Raw genomic sequence first — 13,721 nt, forward strand, 5'->3', positions numbered from 1 at the left:
TTTGGGTTTTCAATTTCGACAGCTCCATCAGGAAAAATAGTTTTAACAATGAAAGGGCCAGTCCATTGAGGTCTCAATTTACCGGGAAATAATGTAATCTAGAATTATACAAAAGAACTTTTTGTGAAGGTTGAAAAGTTTTTCGAAGAATATGCTTGTCATGAAACACCTTCATTCTTTCTTTGTAAATCCTAGAATTCTCATAAGCATCTCTCCGGGTTTCTTCCAACTCAGTCATTTGCAATTTTCTTAATGAGTCAGCTTTGTCTAAGCTAAAATTGAATGTCTTTATGGCCCAGTATGCCTTATGTTCCAGTTCCACTGGCAAGTGAGAAGCTTTTCCATAGACAAGTCTATAATGTGACATGCCAAGCAGGGTTTTATAAATTGTACAGTATGCCCAAAGTGCATCGGTTAGTCACAAGGACCAATCTTTGAGATTCGGGATAACCGTTTTTTCCAAAATATATTTAATCTCCCGGTTAGCAAGTTCAGCTTGATCACTTGTCTGTGGGTGATAAGCGGTTGCAACTTTATGAGTAATAAAATATTTTTTCATCAAAACTTCAAAAGATCGATTGCAAAAATGCAACCCCCCATCACTTATAATGGCTTGAGGAATTCCAAATCTTGACAAAATATTTTCTTTCAAAAATTTTAAAACAGTTCAATGATCATTATGCCTTCAAGGAATTGCCTCAACCCATTTGGAAACATAATCAACAACTAAGATATAAAGATATCCAAAAGATGAAGGAAAAGGTCCCATAAAATCAATGCCCCATGATCATTATGCCTACAAGGAATTGCCTCAACCCATTTGGATACATAATCAACAGCAACTAAGATATAAAGATATCCAAAAGATGAAGGAAAAGGTCCCATAAAATCAATGCCCCAACAGTCAAATAGTTAAATCACTAAAATAGGGTTCAAGGGCATCATATTTCCACGGGTTATCCCTCCTAACTTTTGACAACGCTCACAAGATTTGCAAAAATTATGGCTGTCCTTAAAAAGGCTTGGCCAATAAAATCCACACTGCAAAATTTTTGCCACAGTTTTCTTTGAAGAAAAATGGCCTCCACAAGCTTCACAATGGCAAAAGGAGATGACACTATTTATTTCATTATTAGGGACACATCTTATGATTTGGTCTGGGCAATATTTAAACAAATATGGATCATCCCAAAAGAAATTCTTTACCTCAACCAAAATTGCCTTCTGTCTTGTGCACTCCATTAACTCGGGATCATGCCTGTAACAAGTTAATTAACAATATCAGCATACCAAGGCAAATCAGTAATAGTAAACAATTGCTCATCAGGGAAAGTATCCTTTATGGGCATTGTTTCTATTTAGTCATCAAACACAAGTCGAGACAAATGATCCGCCACAACATTTTCTACTCCTTTTTTGTCTTTAATTGTGATGTTGAATTCTTGGAGTAGAAGGATCCACCTAATCAAGCGCGGCTTAGCATTCTTCTTGGTGAGAAGGTACTTTAAAGCTGCATGGTCAATAAATACAACAATAGGCGATCCAACTAAATAAGCACGAAATTTGTCAAGAGCAAAAAAAATACTACAGCTAGCAACTCTTTTTCTGTGGTAGAGTAGTTCATTTGGGCATTATTCAAATTTTTACTAGCATAGTAAATGACATATGGCTTTTTGTCCATGCGTTGTCCCAAAACAGCTCCAACTGCATAATCACTAGCATCACACATAATTTCAAAAAGTAAAGACCAATTAGGTGGTTGCATGATAGGGGCAGAAGTAAGCATGGTTTTTGTTAGAATTTACCATCACCTACCACCACTACCACCTCACCTACTCCACTAAACCTAACCCACTACACCACTACCACCTCACCTACTCCACTAAACCTAACCCACTACACCACTATCACCATCCACTACACACCATCCACTACACCTACATCTATATAAGGAACCATTTGTAATAGACAGAAAATAACATCAATATATCTATCAATAATATACATCAATTTATTTTTACATTCATCAATTTATTTTTGCATGGTATCAGAGCGAGGTTGAGAAACTAATAATTCTGCTTCACCGGCGGGCGGCAGCCTCGCCTTGGCCGCCCGCCGGACCTCTACACATACCTTCACTCCGCTGCCACAAATTCCATAACTGAACTGAACTCTTGTCAATCTCCGGCCACACCTCCTGTGGTGTCCGCTCCGCCGGTTTCAGCTACACCACACCTCCCGTCTCCCTCTCTCTTTCACACACAATCAATCACACATATTTCCAACTGTGTATGTATAGGTGACGAACTGTGTATGGCGCCCAAGGAGAAATTGGACGGCGGAGCTGTGAAGGCCACCGCCACCGCCGCCGCGATCGGCAAAGAGGCGCATTTTAGAGGCATACGGAAGAGGCCGTGGGGCCGCTACGCTGCCGAGATCAGAGATCCCGCGCGCAAGAGCCGCGTCTGGTTGGGGACCTTCGATACGGCGGAGGAGGCGGCCAAAGCCTACGACACCGCCGCCAGAGAGTTTCGCGGTGCTAAGGCCAAAACTAATTTTCCTCAACCGGAAGAGAATAATAATGTGAAGATCAATGAAATCAAGAAAGTGAATTGTAATCGGAGTCCGAGTGAGAGCAGTACCGTCGAGTCTTCGAGTCGCGAAGGCTTCTCTCCGGCGCGGATGGTCGATTCGTCGCCTCCGCTCGTTCTCAGTCTCTCTCACGGCTGCGGATTTACCGGATTCGGCACCGCTGCCTCTAGGTTTCCGTTCCAGCAACCTCAGTTTCATGCTTCTCCGCCGATCGGAGTTTTACCTACGGCCGCGAATCAACTCTTCTATTTTGACGTGATTTTGCGGTCAGGGAGGATGAATCAGGACTTTCTTCGAGATCTCCTCTGCGACAATATTAATCTCTATCCCAGTCTTCCTCCTTGGCTCCCCTATTTACAGGACCAAAATTCCTCATGGAAGCCCTATTACAACCATATTCAAGATTTTGGCTGCAGCAATTTACAACAGTTGCACGTCTAGGAATTGCAGCAACACTGTTGAGAGCATGAGCACATTTGTAAAGATGCTTATCACGAGGCATTAAAGAAAGTATACCATGAGCAGAACCTAAAGAAGATAGCTGTCACCAAACACTTTACAGCCATTCTCTCTCAATTCGGAGAACAAATTTTCTCTCTCTCTTTACTTTTTCTCTCGCCCACGTTGCCTCCATTTCTTTATTTTATTTTATTTTATTTTATTTTTTTTATTTATTTATTAAAAAAAAAAAACCAACACCATTGCTGTTTTTCACAACGCCGTGTGATAAAGATTTGCACACCAAACCTTCCCTTCTTTTATTCATCTGAGGGATCAACCCCAATCACACTTACAAAAAAAAAAAAAAAAAAAAAAAAAAAAAAAAACCACTCCCACAGTGGGATTTTTTCTTTTTCCTTCTCTACTCTACTGCAGGTCTCTTCTTCTTGCCTCCGTCCTGGGCGGTCCTTGACGGTGCTACCTCTGTGCTTCCCACTCCACTGGGCACGATCACTACTCCCTGCTCCTCCACTGCAGCATACGGCGGACCTCCAAATCGGAACATCACAGTGGCCTTCCGCTTCAGCTCCTTGTTTTCTGCCTTTAGCACACTCATCTCTGCTCGCGCATCCTTATACATGTGTTGGAGCAGAGCCAGCTGGGAGTTTAACTGTTGCACCTCATTTGTCCTGCTCTGCAGCCGGTGCGACAAGTTTGTGACCGCCGTCATGCTTTCCACACATAACTTCAAAGTATACTGATTGGCCTCCACATCCGACTGCACTGCCATTCTTTGCTCCACCGACCGCATCGGAAAGTTCAACGGAGCAAACTCCGGGGCGCTTGGTTGAGGTTCCAGTGCCACCGCACCAGTTCTCTCTCTTGTTGACTCGTTGAGGTCAGGAAAGAGAGTGAGCAGACTCCGGGAAGATGAAGCCATTTTCTGGGCCACAGAGTGTTACAGAGTATCTCTCTCAGAAATCTCTCTCAGACAACAGAGTATTACAGAATATCTCTCTCAGAAATCTCTCTCTCAGAATATCTCTCGCAAGTTTTTTTTGTCTCCGCCTCTGCCTCAGCCTTAGCCTCCGCTTATAAAGACCATGACGACGGGGCAGCCACGCGTATCGCGCGCCACTTGACGCCAAACGACAAACGAGCACGCCAACCAAGACACTCACGTGCCTCGCCATCATGTCCGGCACACCTTTTGATAAATTGGGCACGCCTTTTGATGGCACGCCTTTTGAAAAAATTGGGCGCACCTTTTGAGGGTGCGATTTTTTTTATGGGTCCGACAAGACTCTGTAAACTGTCCCGACATTGATTCCGGTTAGCTCCTTCATGGGTCCGACAAGACTCTGTAAACTGTCTCGACATTGATTCCGGTTAGCTCCTTTATGGGTCCGACAAGACTCTGTAAACTGTCCCGACATTGATTCCGGTTAGCTCCTTCATGGGTCCGACAAGACTCTGTAAACTGTCCCGACATTGATTCCGGTTAGTTTCTACAAGGGTCCAGCAAGACTCCGTAAACTGTCACAACAACTGTCACAACATTGTCTGCTACAACGGTCCGACATAACCCCATAAACTGTCTTCTACATCGGTCTGACACCGCCATCCAGTGTCCTCTACAACGTTATGACACCCCCATACAGTGTCCTCTACAACGTTATGACACCCCCATACAGTGTCCTCTACAACGTTATGACACCACCATTCAGTGTCTTCACCAATGGTCTGACACGACCATACAGTGTCTCCTATCCTTTTTTTTTTATGTATTTTCTTGTTTTGTTCCTCTCTTCAAACTCAAGTTGGTTAGTTTCTATCCTCCTTGAGTTTGCGGGGGGCTGTTAGAATTTACCATCACCTACCACCACTACCACCTCACCTACTCCACTAAACCTAACCCACTACACCACTACCACCTCACCTACTCCACTAAACCTAACCCACTACACCACTATCACCATCCACTACACACCATCCACTACACCTACATCTATATAAGGAACCATTTGTAATAGACAGAAAATAACATCAATATATCTATCAATAATATACATCAATTTATTTTTACATTCATCAATTTATTTTTGCAGTTTTCAATTTTTCAAAAGCCTCTTGATATTTATTAGTCCATTCAAATGGTGCATCTTTTAATAAGAGATTACATAACAGTCTAGATATGGTACTAAAATCCTTAATGAATCTCCTATAAAAACCTGCATGTCCTACGAATGGTCTAACATCTTTAATAGTCTTAGGGATAGATAGATTTGCAATTAACTCAATTTTAGATTTATCTACCTCAATTCCTTTAGAGGAAACAATGTGTCCAAGTACAATCCCAAAAGTAACCATGAATTAGCACTTCTCCCAATTTAGCACAAGGTTCTTTTCTTCACACCTAGACAAAACTTTCTGTAAATTTGTTAAACAATCATCAAAAGAAACTCCAAATACAAAAAAATCATCCATAAAAACTTTTAAAAATTGCTCCACCATATCACTAAAAATACTCAGCATGCACCTTTGAAAAGTGGCTGGAGCGTTACATAATCCAAATGGCATCCTTCGAAAAGCAGAAGTACCAAAAGGACATGTAAAAGTGGTTTTTTCTTGGTCCTCTAATGAAATTTCAATTTGGTAATATCCCGAGTACCCATCTAGTAAACAATAAAATGCATGTCCAGCTACCCTTTCTAAAAGTTGGTCCAAAAATGGCGAAGGGAAATGGTCTTTCCTAGTCATGGAATTTAATTTTCTATAGCCAATGCACATATGCCAACCCGTAACAACACAAGATGGAATCATCTCATTGTTCTCATTTTTTACCACAGTTATTCCAGACTTCTTGGGTACTACTTGTGTGGGACTTACCCATTTACTATCAGCTATGGGATAAATGACCCCCACATCTAATAGCTTAAGGACCTCTCCTCTCACAACATCTTTCATTGTAGGATTCAACCTACATTGCATCTCCCTCGAAGGTTTGGCATTTTCTTCCAAATAAATTCTATGAGTGCACACCAAGGGACTAATTCCTTTAATGTCTGCACTGGTCCATCCTATTGCCCCTTTATGTTGTCTCAAAACATTAAGTAATTTACCTTCTTGCATAGAGTCAAGTTTAGAAGATATTACCACTGGATATGTGTCCTCGGGTCCTAAAAATGCATACTTCAACTCTGTAGGCAAAGGTTTCAACTCAAATTTTGGTACTTGTTCACTTGATGGCAAAGGCTTACTCACAGAAGTTGGCAATTGCTCAAACTTTGGCTTCCACTTGTAGTCTTTCAATTACGGTGCAGATTCCAATTAAGAACAAATGTATGCAATTTTTGAATCTTCATCAAAATCACAAGAATTAACTAAGCAAGATTCAAGTGGATCAGAAAAATAGGAGTTATTGAAATGCTTTTCAACAAATGTATCGATCAAGTTCACTTCCTCAATCTCATCACTATCCCTTGGTTGTTTGCAAATATTGAAAATATTCAACTCCAAAGTCATATTACCAAAAGACAATTTCATCACACAATTTCTACAATTAATCAAAGCATTGGAAGTTGCAAGAAATGGACGACCTAAAATGACAAGAATTTGTGTGTATGCAAAACAGGATGTGTGTCCAATACAATAAAATCGGCAGGGAAATAGAAGTTATCTATTTGAACCAACACACCTTCCACAATTCCCCTCGGTATTTTCACAGAACGGTCTGCAAGTTGAGGTGCAATGGTAGTCGGTTTAACTCTCCAAGACCTAATTGTTCATAAACTGTATATGGTAAAAGGTTCACACTTGCCCCAAGGTTAAGCAAAGCTTGCTCTATCCTATAGTTCCCAATCACACGAAATTATGGGGCATCCTGGATCCTTAAACTTTGGTTCACCTAATTGTTCATAAACTGTATAGTTCCCAATCAAAAAGGTTTTCTTTTGTATATTAAGCTTTCACTTGACTGTACACAAATCTTTCAAAAATTTGGCATATGACGGGATTTGTTTTATTGCATCCAACAGGGGGATGTTAATTTTGACTAGCATGAAAAGTTCAAAAATTTCAGCATTATGACTTGATTTGTGAGGGGGCTGCAATCTTTGTGGAAAAGGAGCAGGAATCGGACATCTCATTTCTTCACTTGGCTTGGACTTCTCAATATCATCACCACTCTTTGATTTTGAAATATCCTTAGGCTTTGGGGCCTTCATAGGAATCGTTTTATCAATAATTTTTCCACTGTGAAGTGTAGTAATAGATTTGACATGTGCAAGTTGAGTGTCAGAAGTTGAAGAATCACTCACACCATATTGTCCTTGTGGGTTGGGTTGAGCTTGAGAAGGAAATTTACCTTTTTCTTGAATGCTCAATGAAGATGTCAATTTGGTGAGAGTGTTCTTAATGTCATTTATTGCCTGAGATGTCTGATTATTTATCACTGTCTGGCCTTGCATGAATTGTTGCAATGTATCCTCAAGGTTATTTCTTTGGTGGGGGAGCACATGGAACAAAATTAGAATGTCCTTGAGGTTGTGGGGGCAGTGCAACATTATTACTCCTCCAACTAAAATTTGGGTGATTCCTCCGTCCTAGATTGTAAGTCTCAGAATAGAGGGATGAAACAGGCTTTTTAAAAGTGTTTATAGCATTTGCTTGATCATGCAACACCTCCTTAAAAACTGGGATAGTTGGACATTCAAGTGTTAGGTGTCCCATGGTCTCGCAAATGTCACAAACATTTTCTCTTTTAGGCACAGATGTTATTTCATTAACTTTCCTTAATTCCATGGCCTCTATTTGGCTTGGTTTTTACTAGAATGCCCTAGAGTATCGGTGGTATCCCAAGATTGGGCATTCTCTGCTAGTAAATCAAAGTACTCAAAAGCTTCATCGGGATCTTTATTCAAAAATTCACCGTTACACATCATCTCTACGAATTGGCGCATTTGAGGAGTCAAACTTTCATAGAATAAACCAATAACTCGCCAAGATTCGTAGCCATGATGTGGACAAGAGTTTAACAAATCCTTAAAACGTTCACAACACTGATAAAAAGTTTCATTTTCTTTTTGAGAAAAATTCATGATCCGTCTTTTCAAAGAATTTGTTCTATGTATTGGGAAAAAGTTCTTTAAAAATTCAGTTTGTATCTCTTGCCAAGTGCTTATTGATCTAGATCAATGAATTTAACCATGTTTTTGCCTTATCTTTTAGAAAAAAAGGAAATAACTTCAGCCTTACAGTCTCCTCACCATAGGTTTGGTCAAGAAAAGTAGCACAAACTTCTTAAAATTCTTTAATATGCAAGTAAGGATTTTCAGAGTCAAGGCCATGAAATCTAGGAAGTAACGCAATCATACCCGGTTTAAAATTAAAATTATATGCATTTGGAGGAAAAATAATACAAGACGGAGCACTACTCCTTGTGGGTTGCAAATAATCACGCAAGGTTCGGACAGGTTGGGCCATTTGAATTTGATTTTCATTACTACCATTATTTGCCATCGTGTCAAGTGTGTGAGGGTGTACAAATAAATTAAATTCAGACTCAAAGAAATTACCAATCAATGTATCTGAATCAAAATCAATGGTCACCAACCGACCAAGATGATCATGATACCAAATATGCATGCAACATAAGCAAACTCTTTTTTATGTGTGTAAGATTTCTAAAGATTTTGTATTAAGGCTTATAAATACCTCAGCTACCTAAGTGTTTTAAATAAGTGAAATCAAATATTGAGAGTGAAGAATTTTTCTTCCTTCTTTCAATCTCTGTAGCATTTGTGTGATTTCTAATATCTGTAACAATAACATGGCTTTAATTATGATGTTTTTCTTCTTTCAATTATTACACGATTTGTCTTGTGCGACAACCAGGCCATACATTGTCCTTACAGATGGCGGATTCATGCCAAGTGCAACCAATAGAAGTGCGTGGCATGTGTCTATGCTAGATGCAGTATGTCAGCGGCTAAACATTTTGCATGAGTACTCCCACATTGTACATGGATTTGCAGCTTCCATGACACATGAGACTGATAAATCTCTTTGTTTCCGGGGGTTATGGCAATTGAGGAAGACACACCCGATACTCAACTGCACATGACGCGAATGCCTAGTTTTCTTAGCCTCGCCACATCCTACGGACTACGTCCCAATGCTGGATATGGTGATGGTATCATAATTGGGTTTGTCCACACGAGAATTTGGCCGAAGAATGCAGGCTTCCGTGACGAAAGACTGTTGCCCTTAGCAACAGCAAATGGTGAGGAATCTGCCAAGAAGGCAGCAATTTCTCCACCGATGACTGCAACAACAAAATCATTGGTGCCCGCTTCTTTGCCTCCGGAATCGATGCTCTTATCGGTCGGCGAGTCGATGGTGATGGGGAGTACAAGTCCCCACGAGATGCTACAGGCCATGGATCAGTTGTTGCTTCAATTGCCATTGGAGCTGAGATTTCCAGTGTCGGCGTGCTAGCCCCTAAGGCCCGTATTGCGGTCTACAAAGTTTGCTGGTGGCAGATCTGTACTTTAACAGATACTCTTGCTGCAATTGATGCTACCATCTTTGATGGTGTAGATTTCTTGTCAGTCTCCATGGGAAATAATTCCCCCAAGCCATTTTACAATAATGTTTACATGATTAGTACATTGAAAACTGCTCAAAAGGACATTTTTGTGACATTCGGCGTAGGGAACATGGGCCTGACACCATCAACAATAGTGAACTCGGCTCCCTGGGTGACCACTGTTGGCTCCAACACCATTGACAGAACCTATCCTGCAAAGGTCCGACTCGGAAATGGAGAACAAGTCCGCGACAACTTTCTCTACTATGGTAGATCAATCACTGATGATGCTTTTCCCCTCCAATTCTATAGCACTTGCACCTATGACAACATACCTTCAGATTCTATCAAGGGTAAAATCTTAATCTGCAATTCAATATGCAATACGAGCGATAGTTGCAGATTAAGATTTTACCCTTGATAGAATCTGAAGGTATGTTGTCATAGGTGCAAGTGCTATAGAATTGGAGGGGAAAAGCATCATCAGTGATTGATCTACCACAGTAGAGAAAGTTGTCGCGGACTTGTTCTCCATTTCCGAGTCGGACCTTTGCAGGATAGGTTCTGTCAATGGTGTTGGAGCCAACAGTGGTCACCCAGGGAGCCGAGTTCACTATTGTTGATGGTGTCAGGCCCATGTTCCCTACGCCGAATGTCACAAAAATGTCCTTTTGAGCAGTTTTCAATGTACTAATCATGTAAACATTATTGTAAAATGGCTTGGGGGAATTATTTCCCATGGAGACTGACAAGAAATCTACACCATCAAAGATGGCAGCATCAATTGCAGCAAGAGTATCTGTTAAAGTACAGATCTGCCACCAGCAAACTTTGTAGACCGCAATACGGGCCTTAGGGGCTAGCACGCCGACACTGGAAATCTCAGCTCCAATGGCAATTGAAGCAACAATGATCCATGGCCTGTAGCATCTCGTGGGGACTTGTACTCCCCATCACCATCGACTCGCCGACCGATAAGAGCATCGATTCCGGAGGCAAAGAAGCGGGCACCAATGATTTTGTTGTTGCAGTCATCGGTGGAGAAATTGCTGCCTTCTTGGCAGATTCCTCACCATTTGCTGTTGCTAAGGGCAACAGTCTTTCGTCACGGAAGCCTGCATTCTTCGGCCAAATTCTCGTGTGGACAAACCCAATTATGATACCATCACCATATCCAGCATTGGGACGTAGTCCGTAGGATGTGGCGAGGCTAAGAAAACTAGGCATTCGCGTCATGTGCAGTTGAGTATCGGGTATGTCTTCCTCAATTGCCATAACCCCCGGAAACAAAGAGATTTATCAGTCTCATGTGTCATGGAAGCTGCAAATCCATGTACAATGTGGGAGTACTCATGCAAAATGTTTAGCCGCTGACATACTGCATCTAGCATAGACACATGCCACGCACTTCTATTGGTTGCACTTGGCATGAATCCGCCATCTGTAAGGACAATGTATGGCCTGGTTGTCGCACAAGACAAATCGTGTAATAATTGAAAGAAGAAAAACATCATAATTAAAGCCATGTTATTGTTACAGATATTAGAAATCACACAAATGCTACAGAGATTGAAAGAAGGAAGAAAAATTCTTCACTCTCAATATTTGATTTCACTTATTTAAAACACTTAGGTAGCTGAGGTATTTATAAGCCTTAATACAAAATCTTTAGAAATCTTACACACATAAAAAAAAGTTTGCTTATGTTGCATGCATATTTGGTATCATGATCATCTTGGTCGGTTGGTGACCATTGATTTTGATTCAGATACATTGATTGGTAATTTCTTTGAGTCTGAATTTAATTTATTTGTACACCCTCACACACTTGACACGATGGCAAATAATGGTAGTAATGAAAATCAAATTCAAATGGCCCAACCTATCTGAACCTTGCGTGATTATTTGCAACCCACAAGGAGTAGTGCTCCGTCTTGTATTATTTTTCCTCCAAATGCATATAATTTTAATTTTAAACCGGGTATGATTGCGTTACTTCCTAGATTTCATGGCCTTGACTCTGAAAATCCTTACTTGCATATTAAAGAATTTTAAGAAGTTTGTGCTACTTTTCTTGACCAAACCTATGGTAAGAAGTTTGCAGATTAAGATTTTACCCTTGATAGAATCTGAAGGTATGTTGTCATAGGTGCAAGTGCTATAGAATTGGAGGGGAAAAGCATCATCAGTGATTGATCTACCACAGTAGAGAAAGTTGTCGCGGACTTGTTCTCCATTTCCGAGTCGGACCTTTGCAGGATAGGTTCTGTCAATGGTGTTGGAGCCAACAGTGGTCACCCAGGGAGCCGAGTTAACTACTGTTGATGGTATCGAGCCCATGTTCCCCGCATCGAATGTCACAAAAATGTCATTTTGAGCAGCTTTCAACGTACTAATCATGTAAACATCATTGTAAAATGGCTTGGGGGAGTTGTTTCCCATGGAGATTGACAAGATATCTATACCATCAAAGATGACAACATCAATTGCAGCAAGAGTATCGGTTAAAGTACAAATTTTCCTCCAGCTAGCTTTGTAGACGCAATACGGGCCTTGGGGGCTATTCCTTGTGCATCTCCATATGCAAAACCCAGCAAGCCGACACTGGAAATCTTAGCTCTAGCAGCAACTGAAGCAACAGTTGATCCATGGCCTGTAGCATCTCGTGGAGACCTGTACTCCCCACCACCATCGACTCGCCGACCGATTAGAGTTTTGATTCCAGAGGCAAAGAAACGAGCACCAATGATTTTATTGTTGCAGTCATCAGCGGAGAAATTGCTGCTTTCTTGGCAGATTCCTCACCATTTGCTGTTGTTAAGAGGCAACAGTCCTTTGTCACGAAAGCCTACATTCTCCGGCCAAATTCCCATGTAAACAAACCCAATTATGATACCATTACCACATCCAGCATTGGGATGTAGTCCGTAGGATGTGGCGAGGCTAAGAAAACTAGGCATTCGCGTCATGTGCAATTGAGTATTGAGTGTGTCTTCCTTAACTACCATAACCCCCAGAAACAAAGAGATTTTATCAACCTCACGTGTCATGGAAGCTGCAAATCTATATACAATGTGAGAGTACATGTACAAAATGTTTAGCCACTGGCATATTGCATCTAGCGTGGACACATGTCACATACTTCTATTGGTTGCATTTGGCTTGAATCTGCCATCTGTAAGGACAATGTATGGCATGGTTGTCACACAAGACAAACCATGTAATAATTGAAAGAAGAAAAACATCATAATTAAAGCCATGTTATTGTTGCAGATATTAGAGATCACACAAATGCTACAGAGATTGAAAGAAGAGAAATTCTTCACTCCCAATATTTGATTTTACTTACTTAAAACACTTAGGTAGTTGAGGTATTTATAAGCCTCAATACAAAATCTTCAGAAATCTTACACACATACATATATTAGACTAGTTGCGAGGTGTCGTGCTTCGCACGATAGCCCATGCCCATGGTTCAAGCAATCTTAAATTGCTTGATTTGAACCTATTAGTTATCAATGTACAAAAACATGAGCATAACAAAATGCAATACTTATACCATGCTGAAGGAAAATTTGCTAACTATTGATAATTTGTGATTTTTTATTTTTATTTTTATGTAGGCTACATAGATGCAAAAACAAAACAAAGATCATTGTCGTATTCCTCCATAACAAGCATGAACAACTCTTGCGGGAAGCACGCAAACCCCAAAGATGAAATTAGAAAAATATGTCACATATAATTACTAAAAATTCAAGCAACGCACTTGAAGTAGAAGCATTAATTCTAGGGGTACTTATGTGTAGGTCCTAATAAGTGGACTTATTGTCTAATAGGTCCTATGGAAAAAATTTGTCACAAAAAAAGTCAATAATTGTAAGTTTTAGCGACAATTTATAAAAATCATGACAAAAAAAGGTACTAATTGTCAATTTTTAGCGACAATTTTACCAAAACTTATTTTTAATAGGACTTGATGGGAATTAAGTCCAACTATTAGTAGTTTACCCTTAATTCTAATGTATAAGCTTCAAATTTCTAACCAAGCAAGTGTTACGGATAAAATCATTAACAGAAATTGAAAAGAGTAGTTATG

At 40.4% G+C, this 13,721-nt stretch overlaps 2 protein-coding genes and 1 non-coding gene across 50 annotated transcripts in view; 2 read left to right on the forward strand and 1 right to left on the reverse strand.

Annotated features, from left to right (window-relative positions):
- Positions 1–13,721, reverse strand: part of LOC114264260 (subtilisin-like protease 4) — a 99,783-nt gene that overhangs the window by 82,312 nt on the left and 3,750 nt on the right. For 19 of the 48 annotated variants that reach the window (XR_014362081.1, XR_014362084.1, XR_014362072.1 and 16 more), the window contains one exon: positions 1,207–1,258. The exons of 1 other annotated variant lie outside the window; for it this stretch is intronic. Coding sequence is in view for 19 of the 47 variants with exons in the window: in XM_082916209.1 (XP_082772335.1) it covers positions 1,207–1,258 (52 nt within the window). In the remaining 28 variants the exon portion in view is untranslated. Of the gene's footprint in view, positions 1–154; positions 4,926–4,967; positions 9,996–10,037; positions 10,703–10,737; positions 12,798–13,721 lie in introns of those variants that run through there. 28 more of the 48 variants (XR_014362058.1, XR_014362065.1, XR_014362064.1 and 25 more) reach the window with 9 other exon arrangements.
- Positions 2,314–5,077, forward strand: LOC145820474 (ethylene-responsive transcription factor 11-like). Its single transcript, XM_082916196.1, has one exon. The coding sequence runs from the start codon at positions 2,314–2,316 to the stop codon at positions 3,031–3,033; it is 720 nt and encodes a 239-aa protein (XP_082772322.1). The 3' UTR covers positions 3,034–5,077.
- LOC114264275 (small nucleolar RNA R71) lies at positions 8,044–8,150 on the forward strand. The gene has a single exon (XR_003629922.1). It is a non-coding gene; the product is annotated as a small nucleolar RNA R71 (small nucleolar RNA).

Source organism: Camellia sinensis, chromosome 2 (assembly GCF_055761805.1).
Source record: "Camellia sinensis isolate YWXY chromosome 2, ASM5576180v1, whole genome shotgun sequence".
NCBI lineage: Eukaryota > Viridiplantae > Streptophyta > Magnoliopsida > Ericales > Theaceae > Camellia > Camellia sinensis.